This window comes from Pelmatolapia mariae, linkage group LG17, assembly GCF_036321145.2.
Source record: "Pelmatolapia mariae isolate MD_Pm_ZW linkage group LG17, Pm_UMD_F_2, whole genome shotgun sequence".
NCBI classification, from domain to species: Eukaryota; Metazoa; Chordata; class Actinopteri; order Cichliformes; family Cichlidae; genus Pelmatolapia; species Pelmatolapia mariae.
Genome location: NC_086242.1, coordinates 9323558 through 9345142, shown reverse-complemented (window position 1 = coordinate 9345142; position 21585 = coordinate 9323558). Strand labels below are relative to the sequence as shown.

The 21585-nt window shown below is 38.3% G+C and overlaps 2 protein-coding genes across 5 annotated transcripts in view; both read right to left on the bottom strand.

Moving 5' to 3' along the window:
* The window catches only part of znf800b (zinc finger protein 800b), a 298466-nt gene that overhangs the window by 40193 nt on the left and 236688 nt on the right, over nucleotides 1-21585 (bottom strand). The gene's annotated exons all lie outside the window — the stretch shown is intronic.
* Nucleotides 1-21585, bottom strand: part of grm8a (glutamate receptor, metabotropic 8a) — a 287983-nt gene that overhangs the window by 61791 nt on the left and 204607 nt on the right. For all 4 annotated transcript variants that reach the window (XM_063500399.1, XM_063500400.1, XM_063500397.1 and 1 more), the window contains exon 6: nucleotides 17784-17921. In XM_063500399.1, coding sequence (XP_063356469.1) covers nucleotides 17784-17921 — 138 coding nt within the window. The remainder of the gene's footprint in view (nucleotides 1-17783; nucleotides 17922-21585) is intronic.

The following is a 21585-nucleotide window of genomic DNA, read 5'->3' as shown; positions in this document are numbered from 1 at the left end:
AGTGCAGCAAGATGACTTTAAGCAAAGGAAAGACAGACAGAAATGCCATGTTTTATTCATTCCATTAATCTCATTGGTGTAGTGAAAAGCTGAATCACTCATTAAGATGGTTGGCAAGCACATAAACAGCAACATGTATACATGCACAGGAATGCAAAAAAGAAAGAATAGAGTCAAGCGCCTTTAGAACTGGTCAGCTTTGAGATACAGTTAAGAAACCTGTGTTTCTAAGAAGAGTGCATTTTGAAATATACCTAGACAGCCTCCCAAGTCAACAAAAGTACCTTGAGCTGTCTAACGTTCCACCATAATTACAGATCTAATTATGCTAATAGTCTAGAAACAAAGCTAAACAAGACATTAATTAGTAAGCCCTTTCACAGCAACATACCTTTAAATAACACGTCTGGCAGTGGTGCACTGAAAGTACATCTTTTTAGCAACAGTTGTGCAGTTCATAGCTCTTAGAAAACAAACCGTGGTCAGTGACCATTCGCAAGAAAGAAGAAAGACACCTGAAAAGGGCAAAGAGTCTTTTCAAGTGGTTTCACAATTTAGATAAAAATAGCGGCATGTTTTTTAGACGCTTTGGCCTTTACAAAAAAAAGAAAAAATTAAATACAAGACTGCTAAATGCTGTCTTTTCTTCTCTCTAGATTTGTGGCCTCATTGCATGTAACTTGTGTTTTATGTCTTTCTGAACATTAAAGCATCTCCTTCTGATGCATCGCTACACGTACGCATGCAGTTGTTGGCATTCAGCATTTGTGCAAATTCTCATTCAGAGAAAAAAAAGCACAACCAAGTAATGAAAGTATTGTACTTTGAGCCATAGATCAACATGCCATGTAATAATGAGAATTTCTCTCTGCTGTTCTTATGAGATGTGAAATGACACGATGCATCATTAATCAGTATATCGCAAGAAAATGCAATCGTGCCTTGAGACAGTTAAATGACTGTTGCTGTTATGAGTAGTGCTAACTGGGAAAACACTACCGTGTCTGTTTCCTGGGATTGCGTCAGGTGTTGAAACCGGAGCAAAGGGTGTGTGTGCGTGTGTGTGCGTCTGAGTGTGTGAAAAGTACAATACAATACAGCTTTTATTGGATGTGTCTGCCCATTGTCTGCAGCCAGTAACAGTGTGTGATATGTATGAAATCCACCCATTTAGTCTCTGCACGTTATGTGAGCAGGTGCAAAATCAGAACTAGAGCTTTAGCTGAGGCTTTAAGACCCAATTACGATATTCAATATTTAATGTAGTGCAGTCTTGTTTTTGTATCAGTGTGGAAAACAGGAGACAACAATAAAGGTGAAGTGGAGGCAGAGAAAGTGATGACTGGACAAAATGTTTGCTTGCTGAAGTGAATTTGCACACTTTATTCCATTTTGTAGCCAGCAGCTGCTAAATGCAATTCAGCCTTTCTGTTCACTGTTAATGACATCAGAGACCACAGGCAACTTAGTTGGTTGGCGGCTTGGTAAACGAGGATTTGCACTGAAAACTCTGGGAGGCAAAAGGACAGATAAAAAGTAACTTTCGTGTCTCATCCAAGATCTGCAATCCGAAAAGAAAAAACAAAAATGCATGAGCAGGCAATCATCTCCATATCTGCCTCCAAGTCATTTTCATATTCCGTGGTTGATTATTTGTTCTTGTTACATAGGCACGCAGGCCGACTGCTGTGATCTGATTCTAGATCTGTACAAATTCATTACTCATCTTGGTTCTGTTTAATAAAAGCTACAGGCATGTCACGGCAAAAAAACATGTTCAAAAGCCAATTTTATGATGAAAGTTTTGTTTGAAATTGAGATAATCTGCTATTTGTCGATCCTGACACCTGCTATTACAAACTGAATGCTAGCATATAAATGTAGACTTTAAAGTCTCTAAACTACAAAAGAAAAATAGTTTTACAGTCAAGACCCTGCACTTTAAAGGGGCCTTTGAAGATTAAGTTGTGGTGATATTTTTCATCATTTTCATTTTCTTTTAAATTGATACTGCGTCATAAACAGACCTCCCCAAACAAATCTTAAACTCGGCACTTCAAAATCAATGCAGAGGTGGTGATACTTTGAATTCTCTTATTAGTAGTGCAAGTCAAAAGACAAGATATATATGTATTTCCTTAGGAGTCAAAGTAAGAAGCTTACAAATAAAAACACCTTTTTTGCAGCATGGTCGGGGATGATAGTGATTTGAAGGACTTTAGCATCTCTTCTGCGACAGATGTTAACATAATAACAGGCCGAGAGATCGGCTGAAACCTCTGGTCACTATGGAAAAATGTGTATTAGAGTGTGCTTCACCAAAAACCTACTTATAATTTCTTTGGTTACTAGCAGGTTCCGGTGGTTGTCTGTACTTAGCATAGAACGTCAACACTCAACAACTGTTTGTTGAGCTACAGTGAAACTGTGAAAAGTGGGACAAACACTGGAAATAGAGATTGTTGCACCCTTTGAAATGTTTTCATTTCAGCGCTATAGTGTTTCACAGTTTCACTACTGCTCAGCAAGGATCTGCAGACAAGTTGGTGCCTTCCATGCAAACTATGGGTGACAAGTTCAACCTCCTACTTACTAAAGTAAGGAGGATTTTGGTGCAGCAGTGTATATCTCTTTGTAACCATTTTTCATCTACCAACCACTAGCTAGCCATTTGGGGAACAGACATTTTTTATAGTGATCTACATATGGTTGCCCGGAGTGTTGCTGACCGACTAGTCTCTTGGTCTCTGTGACTGGGGCATTAGCAATCAATTTCACAGACAACGAGCAATCCCCAGCAACCACTTGCTGACCTGCCAAGCAATATAACTTGCCTCTACCTTCCTATGGTTTCTAAGGGATTGCTAAGCAGTTGCTAGCCCTGAGTGATTGAAGTCTTTAATAAATGTAAAAGGCAATTGTGAAATAACTTTATATTGCACTATAATATTATACTATTTAGTTATACACAAGTAATATAACTATTCACATTGTCAAATGACTGCCGATGTTTTGACCGACTTTCTTCCTGACAGCTAAGGAGCTACTGGCTGTATTGATGGCCATTTTTCAAGTCTGCTTTGTGGGACTTCTTCACGATTACATGTGTGATTATCCATAAAATCCAGAATTACAATAAATATTAACATACCTACTTACTTTAAAATTAAAATCCTTCTCTACACAAGAAGGATTAAGATTACAACATGTGAGGGCTGTATCTGTTATCCTACTATTTTCATGATATGAGATAAAATCAAAAAATTGGGAACACCACAGTGAGCTTGGCGTCAGCAAAACCTCTGAAATGCATGTTTCACTGCCTTGCTAGTGAAGCGAGTTCCTTGTCTAATACAAACACAAAGCAATACATGAAATCATCGAGGTGAGACTAATGCAAGAATGCCAACTGGCTAAATGCTTTGATGGATGCCTTCATAGACCAGTGTGCTGGGCAGATTTTCTACATGCAGTGATTGATGGCAACACAGCTGACAGACAGACTAATGATGTGAACAAGCTCCTTAATTAAACATCAATTTGCAGCACATATTCAATTCCCTCCTTCTAAACTCTCAACAGCTAGCAAGTATTTTACGCTAGCTTTCTTTTCTTCTCAACCACCACCTGACGCCCCCATCCGCCTTTCCTTTTCTGAAGGCAAATTGGCTTATAAAAATATATGAGAAGGAAATTTATTTATGAGCCCTGGAATGATGCAACCTAAGTTCAGATGTTCATGAATACATTTACATAAAGGTTGTTTAATTAGCTTTTCTCTCATTTATCAAAGATGGCTCAAAAACATCACGAAGATGACAGCATAGGGTGATGCTGCCCACACACACCATAATTCAGAGACATTTATGAATCAATATTGTTAAAATATAAAACTACCACTCTGCTTAAATGTGTTTCTTGCTCATATTTCTTAACATACAAAAACCATGCAAACCATATTTGACTGGCTTAGATCTTTGAGGCTAATCTACCAAGGAAGACATGGCTAATCAATAAGAAAGAAGAGCAAATGAGCATCAGACAGAGATCTGCTCTACATGATTTGACAACAGAGCACTGAAGCCAAGGCTTGTGTCAATACACTGCTGCATAAATACCAGTCAGTGGCTTCAAGCCTGAGTGCAAGTATGTGTCTGTGTTTGTACAATTACATCTAAGAGTGTGTGCGCCTGTGTGAATGTGTTTGTTTCATAACTGGTGCCTCGTGTGTGGGATCAGAGCTTGATGTCAAATGTTATTTTAATATCATCCAGCTGTGAACTACACATGTCTGTGTAGACTCTTTTCAAATTTACTGTATTGATCCAACAACAAATATAGAAGATGTATAGATGAATAGAAATGTATATCTGTTTAAATGTTATCAATACAAAACAGATAGAATAAGAGATAAAGGACTTGGTTAAAAGTCCCATCACCAGGCTGGCTTTAGGGTGGATGACTAGATGAACAAGTTCCTAAAAAAGACATTTCAACCTCACTACAGTTTGGGAGGCATTCTAATAGCTGAAGTCTCAAATTAACTTATTAATAATTGCACCTTTATTCGTGACATTTTTAGAAGTCAATTACCTGATCAGAGTTTACTCGAGCAGCAACCTGTGTGAGTGAAAGAGTGAGGGTGACATGTCAAGCATGAAGTGACATGAACTGCACTTCCTGGAAGAACAAGCCAGAGCTGGCTCCAAAAACAAGTAAATCCCCAGAGACCTCAGTGTTAAAATATTTTTTTGTTGTTGGTGGTGGTGGGTTTTTTAATTGCAGATTGGCAAATTGGCTCTTAAAGCTGTACTGAAAATGTTTTTAGTTTATGTATTAATCACATCACTTTAGTAATAGTAGTAACACTTTCTGTACTCAGTATAGAAAGCTCACTCTTGACATCAGTTGTATGCATGTGGGATGTGATCACAAGTGGGGTCCAAGTTTTATTGCACCTTCACAGCAGACTCGTTTTCCTCTTGAGGGCTCTGGACATCCTGTTGCAGAGGAGATGACGGTTGGTCGGAACTGTTCCTAGACTGAAGAGATAAGGATCTGCTAATAATTGATCTGCTGTGGAATGTTCTTTGTTTGGGAGGTATAAAAGGGTTCAGGGTGATGTCTTTCCCTCAGAAAAACGGGTTAGGTGTGTGATCTGAACGTTTTGCTCCACTGCAGTGTTTTTCTTTTCTTTTCTAATAAACCTCACTTCAAAAGACACGCTCGTCTGTTGGTTGCAGTTTTATTCAAGATTTTCCATAACAAAGCATAAAAGGTGCTAAGGTTTTCAAGGAGTCGGGCATCTGACTGACAGGCGTGTTCCAATGCAGGCGGCCTTCAATTCTACTAATTTTTGTCACTGATTAGGACTCTCTACCCAGTTTGTGCCGGTGCCTTTTGGAGTATTTTGTATTGCAATTATCTCAAGTGGTAAATCTTGCTGTGTCCACTCTAAAAAATCAGAATTTGAAAACTCAAAACATCAAACAACTTTAGTCAATACTCGAGTTTTTTCAACTTCTGACTGTTGTTGATTTTACAGGAGTTCTGGGAACTTGAGTTTTCTTGTGAGGGTAACAATAACATTTTTGGTTTGGTGGAGACTTTTACACAAGATATACTTCTTGATCACTCCTATCCAGGCTTTGGACCCCCACACCTGCTTGTGACCACCTAGCATGACCTTGAGTTTGAGTTGCCTCCTAGTTGCAAAACAAGGACTTTTAGTGTTTTAGGCAAACATGTTGACCCTTACACTATTGAAACCTATACGCAAACCTTTCAAGGATATTAATGTTGCTTGTACTGTAACTAAGGAAATGTAAATAAATAAAATGAAGAGGCCACAGCTCATGTTTTTAAGTAATGTAAGGGTTAGCACATTCACCTCACAAGCATAAAGACCCTTGTTAAAACTGTGAGGAAACACACAGCCAACTCCAGGTCGGGGAGAGTGTCACAAGCAATTGTCAAGCCCCTGCTGGTCCCAACCCAGGATAAAATAAAGGATTGCATGTGGGGTAAAAATTTAGCCCAAACCACACATGCAGATCAGTCTGCTGTGTAAAGTAAGGGGGCCGATGAAAGCTGTAAAGGCAAAGCTTTCTGTGACTGACACAAAAAGTGTTTTGTTTAGTTAATGTGGCAGAGTTTGGTTTGTAGCTCAGCTGCAGGTGTCATGGAACGCTGAGCTCCATCATCTAATCACCCATCTATTCTCTTATCCTTCTCAGGGTCGCAAGAGGGCTGGAGCCTATCCCAGCTACCATAGGGTGAGAGGCGGGGTACACCCTGGACACGTCGCCAATCTGTTGCAGGGTTAACACAGAGAGACAGACAACAATTCACTAATTAACCTAACTCTACTAACTACATGTCTTTGGACTGAGAGAGGAAGACAGAGTAACTGAAGAAGAATTCATGCAAACACAGGAAAAACATGCAAAATCCACACAGAAAGGCCCTGGCCAGATGGTGGATTTGAAGTCAGGACTTTCTTGCTGTAAGGCAACAGTGCTAACCACATCACTATATTACCTGTCATCTAATCATGCCTCCCTATTTGAGTAGGATGCTGGGACCTGACTGTACCGCGCTGGAGTAAGGCAGCTGTAAAGCTACACAGTCAGAAAAAGATTAAAGCACATTGTAAATAAACGTTGACTTGTCTGGCAACACTGTGTGAGTCAGGCACTTTTCTGTTACACTCAGCATTTGAAGCTTGGATATTATTGTTGCCCTTAGGTAATATTGTGATGAGGTGAACAAGAAAATTCAAGTTGCTAGAACTCTTGTTAAGTAAAGTCCTCAACAATACTCACAAGTTCAGAAAACTCAAAAACTCAAAACAGAAAATGTTATTTTCTGTTTTCTCAACTTTTTCTTTTAACAGCATGTTTTTTTATCGAATGAGTAAACACAGTAGAAATTAGATGAAGTACACTAAAACCTTTGTGTTCATTACACTGCTTGTGTGCGTACGCTTGTTTAGCCATCTCCTTACTAATGTCACAGGTTTGCCTGTTCTCCGTAATTGACTTGCTAAACTCAATGTCACTGTTACTTTTACCGTCAGAAATAACACCAAAGCTCAAATGAGCAAGTATTTATTAGATATGTGGCATTTTGATCCTGCTGCTGCTCCTATTCTCATCTTTCAGCTACTTTCCCCTCTCTCTTCTCAGACCTGCTGTCAGGCTGCAGTGAGAGTGTTGTCTGTTTTATAAAGAGCAATCCGTAGCAGAGCACCCTTTTTCATGAATAATGTGATGCCACTGACATATGTGGCTAATATATATTACACTCTACATTATTGCTGGTATATATTACTGCTGATGGTACACACAGCTAATATAAATTATTCATTGGTCATTATTCATATCTTGCTGAATCACTGTCCTGGCATAACTTGGCTATGCACACTAGCCCTTCCTCTCTCTCTTCAACTTTTTAAATTTCCTTCCCTTCTTTTGATTTCTCTCCTGCCCAGCTTTCACTTGACATATAAACAAGAATTTCATGTATGTTTTTTTGTTGAAGGGATGTGTGTTTCATGTCACCGGACCTTCTCCCTTCCCACCCTTGAACAAGCAAACACACTAACAAACACCGAAAGGGGAAAGCTATGGAACCAAAGAGGCAGGTGGCTGCAGAGAAAGAGCACGGTAAAGCTAGCGAGACAGCAGAGAAAATGTATCAAACAAAACAGAAGAATGGTGGGGGCTAAAAATAAAAGCTGGAGTGAAAGATGATAGATAGACTTTAGGTTTATAAAAGCAAGGTCAATAAACAACAGAATAAGAGACATGAATAGCTTTAAACGACAAATGCATTGAATATAATGCTCTGACACACAAACATACTTGCTGTTAGTTTTCATACTTACAGTGCTGGTATTTGTGTCACACAATCAGAAACAAATTTGCTGTGAATCTGGATCAGTAATATGATTAGGTGCATTTGATTTAACTGGGTGACATTAGCACTATTAAAACTTCTCAGTTTTCCAAGACCTGAATGGGGGGTGGGGGGGGTGGGGGGGGGGGGGGGGTGGGGGGAACCTGGGCCTAATTTTTATAGTGTTGACCTTCATTCTTATCAGCTGTGTTAGTACTAAGCAACTACTGAAGAATTGAGAATGTGACAACGACACAAAAACTTTGAGAAATGATGGCCAAAAAAATACAAAAAAATGGTTGCTATAAAACTAAATTGCTGATGGTTATATACTCACTATCATTAGAAACAGTATGACATTTTCCATATTAGTACATAGATTATATAGGTAGCAAACAAGTAGGCAGGTAGCTAAAAACAGAGAGAGAATCTCAGACTTCCACTTGTCTGGAGAAATATAACGAGAAAAGACTCTATATATGTTCATTGCTATTAGATGATACTCACAATATATATCTATTGAGCCAGATAACACTAGTTAAACTACAGGTCTGGCTTAAAGACATAAAGATCCAGATCGCCTATGACTTTCTTCCCCTAAATTCATATAAAAACAAGATTAGTATATTTGGGCCTAAAATCGTAGAAACATGGTATCTAACCACATACTTACTTATCTAACCTCAAGATTATGTCATTACTTTGGTCTCCAATAACACTATAAGGAATCTTTGAGTCATTTTAAAATATGTCCTTATATAAACACACTAAACAAATATGTAGGACTGTTTTGCAAAACAATGTTAAAATTAGGCACATGCTGTCTCCGAGATCATGAAGAAAAAGGAAAAAATGCATTTACTAGTTCTAGTCTTGACTATTGTAATTAATTATTATCTTATAAAAGAAGCACCCCTTCTTTTAAAAGTTTCTTGAAAAGCTTCCAGTTAATCCAAAATACTGCAGTGACAGTACTGCCAGGAATGAGAAAGAGACACTTTTTCCCCACCATTAGCTTCTCTTCATTGGTTCCCTGTTAAATCCATTCATCCATCCATTCATTTTCTTCCGCCCATCCAATTCAGGATGGCAGGGGGGCTATAGGCTTTCTCAGCTGCAATAGGATGAGAGGGTACACCCCAGAGAGGTCGCCAGTCTGTCCCCGTTAAATCCAAATCCTCACATGCAGACTCTACAGTACTATATCGTCCCAGCTGAAGACTTTGTTCTAAGATAGCAGGCTTGCTTGTGCTTCCAAGAGTTTCCAGAAGTAGAATGGGAGGCAGAGCTTTCAGCTCTCACGTCTCTCTCCTGTGGAACCAGCCACCATTTCATATTCAAGAGACAGACACTCTTTCTTTTTTTAAGATTAAACTTAAAACTTTCCTTTTTTGATAAAGCTCAGAGTTAGCAGCATCACATTGCCCTGAAGCATCCCTTCTTTATGCTGCTATAGGCTCAGGCTGCAAGGGGACTTCACATGATATACTCAGCATTTTTCTATTAGTCTTCTCTTTTTACTCCCAATGTATCACTGCTGCATGTCTTTAAATTGTGTCTTCACTCCCATAGTTTTTGTCTTTTCTCACTATGCTTTCTTCCCTTTCTTTTCTTTTCTCTCATCCACCAACTAGTCACAGCAAATGACTGCACCTCACTGAGCCTGGTTATGCTGGGGGTTTTAGTTTAAGAGGGAATTTTTCCTTCCCATCGTTGCTTGTTGAGCATGTGATTGTTGGGGTTTCCTCTCTAAGACTGGAGGGTTTACCACACAGTAAAGAGGCAACTGTTGTGCTGTGATTTGGCATAAATAAATAAACTTGAATTGCATTATAACCTCATGTCAGTTTTGTCTTTATAGTTTATGTCCAAAACTCACTTCTGCATCTTTCCATTTTCTTCCATAGACAGACAACCATTCATGCTCACATTCACACCTATGGTCAGTTTAGAAGTGTCATTTAACCTAACCAAATGCATGTTTTGGGGCTGTGGAGGAAGCCACAGTACTCAGAGACAAATCACGCAACCAGTCAGCTAGTGGCTTCAAACTCAGGACCGTCTTGCTGTGAGGCAACAGTATTAACTTCTGCATCATCGTGCTGGCCAACATCTCAACTCGTGACATGAACATGTTGAGGTAACAATGATCATACAAATACATTATATTTTATGTGCATACGCCTGCCTCCTAGCCACATTTTTTCATTAGTGGACTTTATTTTTCCTTCCTCTACAATGAGATTTGGGTCTCATCAAGATGGATTACAGTTTGTGTGAGGCTGTGATACAACAGCGGCAAATGTGCAGTTCACTACTTATTTATCCAATGCCAAAGTAGTGGCTATGATTGCAGCTCACCCATACAGTTTCTCAGTATAAGAATCAAGGCACATGTTACAAGCATGCTCTCTATCGTAGGACTGCAAGTCATAAATAAGCTACCACATATGCACACAGAGTGCATCATTGAGAGCTATAGATAACCATGTCCTCTGCAAGAAAATGAAAGAGGATCATTTCACTGCAGCTAAATGACACTTCATCTCACCTACTGAAAACTAATGTTGGAAGGAGTCATAAAGCACTGTCTGTTGCTGTCTGTGTCTCACAGTCTGCAATCTGTCTGTCTGTGCCTGTCTGTCTCTAATTGTCCATCAAGCTTTCCATCTGTGCTCGTCTCCATCCTTCAGTCTGTTCAATCCTTAGGCCTTTTCACAGGGGAGGGAACAGTTTATTCAGCCTGTGAGCCTAATAACTCTCCTTCCCCATCGACCTCGTTAGGATATGGTCTATTTGTAGTGAGTGAACATGTGTTTGTACGCAAGGGTAAATGTGTGCATGCTGGGCTAAGTCAGGATCTCATTAACTTCTGGAATGGTACTGTGCTTCTCCCACAGACAGACACATGCACACATCGCTAGTGTTGGATGAAGGCTCTGTGTCTTTAAAAGCATGACTTTTGTACCGAGTAAGAAAAGCATTCATGCATTCAGAAAACAAGGGCATCAAACTAGCCAAGGAGCCTTTAGAAGATAAATTCCTCATCAACAATACTCTATAAAGTATTAATTATTTATGTTAAACTGAGGAAGTGTGTGTGGTGTGTGCAAGCATTTGATAATCCTCTGTGTTTGCCTATTAAGTAGGAAGGAAGTTAGAGCATAACCTTCATTAGGCAGCTGTAAAAGAAGCTACAGCATTATGGTAATTTTGCTAATCAGGAAAACTGGCGAGAGATGAAACTGTTATTCTTTTGTTTTTTCCCCTCACAGAGTACTATGCATACATCCTTTTCAGGCTTCTTCTCACCTGGGTAAGAGTTTTGGGCTCTCTTCACTGTGCCCCAGCAAAGTCTTATAGATGTGACCTCTAGTTGTTTAAGATACTGAGTCATAAACTTCCAATATATCAATATTTCTTATAATCACGGTCTTTTCTAGGTATAATGTGAGGCAGAGGGAACTCCAGGACATCACAGTATTTTACAAATTCAGATCAGTTCTCCATTTATTGCACATTTATATAATTAAAAATTGGTTCTGGTGTGTATTCATTGAATTGTGCTTTGCTTCGTAGGGTTTTAACTACCTGCATTTGCACAGCGGGCTTTTCCCTCATTTAATAGAGATAAAACATCTCTGAATGAGTTTTACTGGACCCATTAAAAACAGCATGCATGCAACTATAACTTCACGTAAAATAATAATAAGCTAATATAAGGAATGAAAGTAGAAACTACACAGCTGCATAAAATATATATTATGTATTGCTTTGCAAATAAATACTACATAGACTTAGATATTACTTTTATTTGCCATGTTTACAGTGTAAACAATACAGTAGATTAATTTTCTGGCCATACAAATTAGGATGAGAACAAGAGGCTGCAAGACAGTGAGAGTGTGCAGAGGAAAGGCGGGCTCAGTTCAGAAAAAAAATAACATAATTTAAAACTGTTATTGATTTGCAAAGGGAGAAAATAATTTCAGACAGGACTCCTACAGGCAAAAGAATATTGTTATTTCCATCTCCAATAATTTATACTCAGAAGTATGGCTCTATTCTGGGACCTCCTCACTCTTCCACATGCTGAACCTGAAAGCCAGAGGCAGGGAGACCAGCAGCAGGAACCTGTATGGGGCAGGCTTTAGTGACACATACATGACATTGATTGGGTCAGAAACAGCATGAACAGCAGCTGGAGTAAAGATGGATTGCAAAATGGTTTGCAGATATGCAGAATCTGTAAGCAAGCTTGCCAATTAGACAGGTAGAAGGCTACTGCGCTTGGCCTGAACTTATGCTCGGCTCAGGAATTCAAAAACTCACACTGAGACAGCATTACTGATTTTCACCTTTTCAACGTTGACATAAAATAACACTTTAAACTTGGATTTCATAGAAGAGAAGGAAATGGCAGGTGCAAGAAATCTAAAGACAAAAAGACAGACAAGGTGAGATAAAGAAGTTTGATGGCTGACAAAGTAGAGAACGATAGCAAACCGGTATTATTCCCTTGAGAGTGACACAAGTCAAAACCCACTCAGACAGAAAGGCAAAGAAATCAGAAGTATAGAAATCAACAGGATAACAAATGTCCAACTGTCCACAGGGCACTTTAATTCTTCTGAGTGTACCTGAGGCTTACAGCTCTCGTCAACAACCACTGCTATGAACAAGGTCTGATGGCGGCTGTGGACAGAGATGCTAGTGGTTGTGTTTTATTAAACATTGTTTATGTTTTTGCCTATTTTAATGTGCGTTTCTCCATATGAAAGCAGAGAAATGCTCTAGAATGTATGAAAACTTAAGAGATTCATTTGGAAATTAAGAGATTCACCTCCAATAGCATTACTGTATGTATGAAGGGAGAAGTGGGTAGACTCGCTCTATAGATCTACATTTTGTCATGCATTTTATCTCAGTGTGCGTGTATTTCAGCCTTCTTCACTATGGTGCCACATTACTCCAAATAGGTGAAAATCCTGCTCAGATCCAGTTTACCTGGCAAGTCAGTTTGAAACAACAAATGGAACCAAATGCTAAACACCAAATGGATTTTCTGGGTCATTGACACTGCCTGGTCCTGCTGTGTTTGGTCTAGCTTTAGCAGCTGTGACAAAAAGGCATCTTTAGAAAGACGTGCGATGAGTGTGCCTACTTGGGTTAGAAACAGAAAAAGAACAAGCATGTTTTAAAGTAACACACATATAGTAAGAATTGTTGCATTTTCCTTCATGATGCTCTACAAGCAGCAGGGTTTTAATAGTTTTGCAATTTTCATTTGTTTTTATTTTTATTTAGTTTTGACTTCAGATTTTCAATTTTATATCAGTTTTAAATAGTTTTTACCAATTGTTTGCTAGTTTAGTTTAGTTTTTGTTTTTTGAAAATCCTTAGTTTCAGTTTAGTTTTGATTAGTTTCAGTTATAGTTTTAGTTGTGTCTGCAATAATTAAGTGTAACAAAATCCCAGTTTCATCATATCAGTCATGCTCTTCTGCTTATCCTTGGGTATGTTGCTATTCCAGCTACCATATCCTGCACCCTGGACAGGTCGCCTGTCTGTCGCAGGGCTAACACGCAGAGACAGACAACTCACATTCCCACCTATGGGTTCTTTAAATAAATAAATAAATAAAGGCAGATGAACAACCATTGATACCAGGCAACTATAAAATGTATATCTTGGCCCCAATGAGACTATTAACTCTTGCAGCACCGGGTGTTCGTAATTTTGGTTCAAGTGAATTGATAAACTTTTTGAAGTCAGTTGACTCACACAGTTATGTAGATATCCCAGTCCTGTTGTCTCGGGATGCATCACGCTGCCTTGCCTTTGGTTAGCTTCTGTTTTCTGGGGATGAGGGTTGGGCGTGCTCACTTACCTTCTCAAGGTAAGCTAGGTTAGCCTTCTTGTGTGAACTTCTTGAGTGCACTTTATGGTTTGTGGGATTTTTTTCCCTTTAGAAATGTCCCTCATAATTTGTCTCTTTCCACTACAAGACACTTGCTTTATCCAAAACACAGTCATATTCAAAGTAATCCCAAATTGGACTCTGGCGCTTTCTCCCGACTTTTCCTGACATGATTCTGCGCGTGGACGGAGCAGCAACACAGACGACTCGACTAACGTACTTGCCACCTGCTGGCATAATTAGACACAGCAAGAAAAAAACCTGGAAACTAAACTTCATTTTCACCCTTGACTATTGTATGACACACACACATCAACGAAAACTAAACACATTTTTGCTATAAATTCAGTTAATTTTAGTTAGTTTTGTGAACACTCATTACAGTTTTAGTTAGTTTTCCTTTTTTTGTTTTTATTTTTATTTCCGTTAACGAAAATGTTTTATCACTTCTAGTTTTCGTTATTTCGTTAGTTTTCGTTAACGATAATAACCTTGACAAGCAGTATGCATGGGAGTTTCTGGCCATGTAAGTGTGTAGTCTTATTTGTGATCTGGTGTCTGCCTAAATCAGTTTGCCCTGAAGCATTAGTTTTACCTAAATGTATGTCTTCAACAGAGCACACTTTTATTCCAGCATCCGAGTTGTCGGTTGATGTTCTCATGAGCCATGTCTCAAAAAGAGGCTTTTTACTTTTCACTCAGCAGCCTGAGTGCCTTGGATTTCCCCTTTTTTGTGTGCTTACTATTCTCTTGATGAAAGATGAAATGATGAAAGCTGAAAGTTGTGGTAATGTACTCTAAATAAATCATTAAAATGCATTTTTTGGACTGAAGAACAGATGTCTGGCTGGTCGTAGTAGCTTTAGCAGCAAATCACTGGATATCATGTAGCTACTATGATGCTACGTATGTTTTTTTTACATTATACAGTAGGCTGGGGATATTCCTATGAAAAATGCATCATCTTCATGTAACTCATTTTGTACTGACAAGAATAAAGGAAACAATATCTCCCAGGTTAAATTAAGAGAGTAGAGAAAGGAAGTAAAGAGAAAATGACGCAAGAGTCATTTGGTGATGGACATGGGGCTTCATTTTCTTTATGTGTCAACGGCCTGTATCTGACAAAAGCCATTTTTCTTTTATGCAGCATAATACAGCAAACAAATGCTGCTTGGGTTATAATGTAACTGTGAACTACTCAAGCTGTTCCATTGCAAACTACTTCACTGCTAAACCTCAGAGGAATATGCTGTAATTTTTGCACACTCATTTGGAGCAAATAAATGTGCAGCAAAAAGACAAAATACAAAGACAAAATGAGTGCTTTTATAAAATATAATACACAATACTTAAAAGAGGATTTATTAGAACCATGTATATAACTTTAAAATATGGCAGACATATTTGGTTTACTTTGATTACACCAATATATAGAGCAAGTCATGGATAATAAATATTGATTGATAACTGGACATGAATAATGAGTGTATTATATAATATTATATTACAGTATATTTCTATCTAACCACGCAGCTTGAAAGAAAGGTAGATGAGAAATGTAAGAGTTAAGTTAGAGGTCAAATGCAACATGATATTTGGATGCAAACTATAATGTGATATTTGTAATCCATATATACCAGTATCATTTCCAGATGTTTTCAATAAAAACAAGTGCAGTAGAATTTTAAGCACAGTTTTAAAGATAAAAGTCATTTTATGAAAGTTTCACCTTATTTGACCTTGACAGAGAGGTCAAAGGTCCAAAATCACGTGATATTTAGAATCACCATATATCAATCCCTATATGCATATATGTTCTCAATACAAAAAAGTTGCAGTAAGAAACATAGTTCTATATAACTCTCTCTATATAACATTATTATCATTTGGACCTCCAGATCGAGCTACTGACCCTGAAGGAGAGGTCAGAGGTCAAATGTGACATGATATTTGAAATCTTTATATGGTACTTTCTATATGTTGACAATACACACCACACTTGGAAGAATCATAGTTTCTAAGTTGAAAATCCAGTAATTTGACCTTGAAGACCTTGGAGAATGTAAACTAAGTTTGGCTGGATTGTTAACATGAGCCCACGCTAAACCCCTACAAAGTTTTACCAGAATTTAAAAAAAGGAAAAAGAAAACTTTGAGCTGTCATATTTGCAGAGACACACACACACACACACACACACACACACACAACCAAAAACATAACCTCCGTGGCAGAGGTAATTACACACTATTTTGCATTTTCAACCTTCTCTGATAATACATATGTAATGATGACTATTCTCATGAACACCATCAAACACTCCAGGTCATCACCCCATCCGATCTTTTAAGATTAATAGGTTAAACCTCAAGTTCTTCAGACTCAGAAAAAAACTATTTAATTCCCGTATCCTTTTCCCAGTCTTACAATCTACGATTAATTTGCCCACTCCCATTTATCATATTTCCCATGTTACTTGAATATCTTATTATGCTATCTTTGTCACTGTTTGTGTAATTTGTTTCCAACTGCATTTTTCAGTTTTTCTAACTGTTAATTTTTTGTTGACATCATCTCACCGCCCCCCCACTCCCAGCCCAATCACGTGCAATAATCACATCCATTTCCACATCCTCCCATCAGCTGTCTCACAACAGTGACCTTGAGCAGCAGGCTGCTGATTGGCTTCTGTGTTGATGATTTGGAGGTCACAAACCCCAGCACTTGGAATTAATGGACTCTGCTTCATGACTACAGGGCCCTCGACACATAGATGCCCACATACACAGATGCCACGGCTAGTAATAGACGGTCAATGGGAGTCACAGCCCTTACAAACCTAATTATGTGAGCCAGTGGCAGGCATCAGCCAGGGAGTAGTCGCTATGACACACACATAAACATACAGACCCGATCACGGCAGCACAGAGGTATACCTACAGGTCATGTCCACTGGCATTGCTAACTTTTTTATCTAGCCAGTGACAGGTGTAGGCACTGAAAAAGTGCACACACAGCACCATCTGGATCACGTGCACATGAATGTGAAGACAGCACAAGACACAAATCAGCTGTAGTGTTGGGTTGTTTGTAAAATAACAAGCTGCAGACAATTTGGACTAGGATTGAAAAATGCAGGTCAAACCACCATAAATCATATAAAAGCAATGCAAAAAACCAAAAAATGACACCAAGAAGTGCTTATTACAGAACTAATACACATATATACCCTACGCACAAACACACAAAACAAAACGCACCGAAGAGAGTGCACTGCCACATTTACAAGCACATACTCCAACAACTATTTAATTTCCCTTCAAGCTTCGAGTACACAAACAGTTGCTCTTGTTGAGCTATATTGCTTCTTAAATCCCAACAGCTAATTTGATCTGGGGTTTAAGGTTACTTATTACAGCCAGCAGTGCACTCCACAATATATATATATACACTAATTAGAAGACAGTATTTGTCTCTGATGACAGACTTTCAGAGCTACAATGTTTTAATGAAGACTTATTCAATCTAATGTGATGTGGTTAATCAGCTGGCAGCCATAATATGAAAAGCTGGGCCTGCTTTTAGGATGAACTGGTTTCCCTGAAAATTGTCAGTCGGGTGTGCCTAGTTATTGTTTTACGCTGCACCAAAATAAGAAGAATGACACTGGTTATGATGCAAGGAGGTAGCCGATGCAGGGATAAAGGAAGACCAATTATAGCTGACCTTCTGCTACACTTCTCAGAAAGTAAAACTTACGAGCTCGTATAGATCTGTAGAATTACAGCTAAACAAAACAATCCGTTATACCCTCAAGTGTAAAACTCCAAAGTCCCTTGGAGCATTTTCATCTCTCTTTGGATCTCTAGTCAAATAACAATTCACACAATTAAGCTTTATTGATTTTTTCCCCAAATGGTTGATAGCAAGTGAAATAATGGAAGAAGTCAAATGTAGTCTTACCTGTGCATTTCTTCAGGCTGCCAGGCCGTTTACCATGCATTCCCAGTTTACAGTTAAAGTTTTCCTCCCAGAATTCAGCAAACCAAACATTTCTTCTGTTGTTGGACAGCGAACGGCTACGGAAATACCGGTCAAATGCTGTGTAAAAGACAGACAGGGCAAAGGTTAAAAAGTATGAAAATGGGTTGTTATTTTTTTTGTTTTTCTTTTTAAAACTCTTCTGAATACATCTCCCTTTTTATTTTGTTTAGAAGAGCTGGTTTCGACACTTTCAACCCAGATATTGTTAAATGGCGTAATAGGAGAGGGCACCGGTGCTTCAGGGGTTATTGGCTTCATTTCTACTGAGCCTGTCTGTGCTAGAAAATTAGGTGTTCAGCACAATGTAATACATTTTGACACATAAATGCGTAGGTTATGAATAGCCCACGTATGGTATGACTGAAAAGCTATTTTGGTTGAGCCGGTCAGTATTGGAGCTCCTATCAAATACTGATGTAAAGAGAAAGGAGAGCAAAGATTTTAAAATAAGCTTCCACAATAAATTGGATACTTGTCCATTTTAATAACAAGAGAAGAGGAACTAAAAGAGGGGAACACGTTTCTCCACTCATAGGAATGAAATACCTGTCAGCAAGTGGCAGGCTGGAATAAAGATACAGGCAAAAGAAAAGAGACGTGCAGATGAGAAAAAACTCTTCTACTACTTTCTTCATACCATAATTAAATGTGAGAGAAGCTTCTTAAGTTCTATGAGGTGCAAATATGCACCTCATAGAACTTAAATGCATGGCATTTTATCTGCCACATGAATCTTTTAACAATTCATCAGCTCATCGGCTATCTTTCTAGGTTTCTGTGCAGGGTTAGACTTTCATTTTAGCCATTTGCTACAGTAAAACTTTTACAAACTAGAGGATTTTAGCTTTGACATGAATTCTCTGATATATATTTGACAAATGTAGGTTTTCAGTTAATGGATTGGATTTTTTCTGTTTTGGATGTTCCAAATATGCAAAAATTCAGTATTGTGCAAAAGCCTTGAGTCACTCCTCATTTTTACATTTTGCTAGGAAAATAAAAACTCAGTGCAGTGATTTATTTAAAAAAAGATATGCAAAAAAAACATAGAAATACAGCATATAAGGCAAAAACAGAGTTTGTACATGAGCTTTAAAGTCAGTATTTGATATGATTGTCTTTACTCTTTAACACAGCCCGAACTTCTTAGGCAAGCTTTCTCGTAATTTCTTCAAGTAGTCTTCAGGAATAGTTCTTCAGGCTTCCTCAAGGACATTCAAAGCTCTTCTTGTTGTTGGGTGCTTTTTGTCCTGTGCTCTGTCTCATGGTCCAACATTGCTTCAATAATGTTGAGGTCCAGGCGCTGGGGAGGCCTATCCATGATTAATGGTGCTCAATTGTGTTTTTTCTGTCCAGGCATGCTTTTGCTGTACTGCCATGTGTTTGTGTTTGGGATCATTGCATTGTCATATTGAAAATGGCTGCCAGTCAGATGCTTTCCAGATGGTATTGCATGATAGATCAAAATCTAATATATGTGTTCATAATTTCATAAATTCTGACAAGATCTCCGACACCACTTACTGAAATGCAGCCCCAAACCACAACAGAGCGTCCACCGTGTTTTATAGATGCTGTAGACATTCACTGCTGTACCTCTCTCCTCACCTCCTCCATGCACACTAACAAAGACTCCATAAGAGCTGTTGCCATTGACTTTTATCCTTGTATAATTTGGCATATCTCATCCTTACCATTTCCCTTCCTTAAGAATGGCTTTTTGACAGCCACTCTTCCACTGAGACCATTTCTGATGAGGCTGTCAGGTCCTGTGTCAGGTCGTTACTGATTTTTCCCTGTTTCTTAAGGAGATAACTTTCCTAAACTGTTCAGCCACTGTAGATAGTTTTAAGCCTGAGACATCTTCTTTTGTCTTCTTGTCTTGCAGAGTTTGCTGAAAGTAGAGTGGACTGAACATGAGTGAAAAAGCAACCCGTGTCCAAAGAAAAACTCTGAAAGGCCTTTTGAAAATCTGGCTCTTTGGAAGCTAAATTTAAAGAAATGAAGCATGGCTCAAGACTTTACACAGTACTTTAAAAGCAGTAGACTTTTCTCTAACCCAAGTCCTACATCTAACCATAGATGGCTTGTGACTTGGTGGTCAAGAAGAAATGTTTCTTTGCAGTCTTGCAAGAAGACTGCAAAGAAACATTTACACTTAACTAAGAAGGCGCAACACATGCACTGTAGTTAAGTGTAACACTTTATCCCATGTGAGGTGTGACAGCCTGTGCCATGCCAAACTCACTGTGAAAGCTAAAAAGATCTCTCCTGATTAATTCAATGTGCTGTTGTGGAAATGGGTAATGTGTGCACCTGGGACGCTCTACTGATATTTGACTGCTGGGAATATTAGTCTTACTCTTTGTGTGCCTCAACAGTAAGTTGTGCCATGTGGAATCACGTGCTTCCCATTGTGATAACGTTACGTTCCTGAAAACAGAAATATAATCATTTGTGGTACTTTGAGGGTCTAAAAAGCACTAACTTAATTCAATGATAATAGAAAATTAGAAGTATTGCTACCAGATGGGCAGTTGTTTGGAAGCACACAGTTCCTATGATTACATTTTAGATTATATTTTGGTACATCTCTTGCACTGCTTTCTTATAGACTGTAAAACAATAAGTTCATATGACATTTTTAGTGTCATGTGTAATGATACATAGATATAACCAAGCCAACCTGTCTTCAGTCTGAATCAGTGTTAAAACTGAACTCTGTGAACAATGATATATTCATTTAAAACTGTATTTAAGTACTGATGAATAGAGATGAAACCATGTAGACTTTAGTTCTAAAGTTCTTTAAAGGGTAATACAATTTCAGGTTAGTAAAAAATAAAATAAAATACTGTAGTGTTTATTAAGCCTCTTCCAACCAGCTACGTAAAGTAATATATCAATGTCTGCCCAGACTCATAATATATGGAGTAAAAATATTAATGGAATTTAATATGTGGCCACCAAAGATTAGTGTCACCACTTTAGTATCTGACCAAATTGAAAGTGCTCAACATCTCCGCATCTACTCCTGAATTATGGTGTTGAATAACAGCCAGAAAGTGTGTTTTTGCAAAACATTAGCATGTCACAGTGAAGCAGAGCTCTCACCTTTTAGATATAAAATGACACCAGCTAATCATTTTATCCAATTAGATATCTGTGTAAAATTTATTCAAATGAACCAACTTGTGGCAACCCCCCCCCCCCCCCACAAAAATACTCATGATGTCACAGAGATCTTTGAGTACCAAATTCTGATAGCTATGCTTATTTCCAAGAGAACATTTAAGACAGGTGGAATGAAATTTCCTCCCAGTGTTCCCGAGATATCACATTCACAAGAATAGCACAGGTTGGGTTTGTCAGCTTTGTCTACCTTCAGAAAAATAAATGTGTTCACCACATTTATTTTTCTGCTATGCATATGGATTATTTATGTAAAAACATAATGCCTCTGGCCATGACTGTCGCTGGGCATAAAAAAGTACCTCTGAAATGAACAAAGTTGCTCATATCAGAAATGTTATTTGATGCTTCTGCCTCTAATCTGCACATTAAATGTGAAGCCTGAGCCTGAAGACAGTTAGCTTAGTTCAAAGACTACTGAGTGGGAAAAACAGAAAGCCTTTTTTCAAAGATAAAAAAAATATTATCTGGTGTTATATTCCTTATAAAAAATGTAAAAGTGACTCATGCACTTAGAGTGACTTTTTTT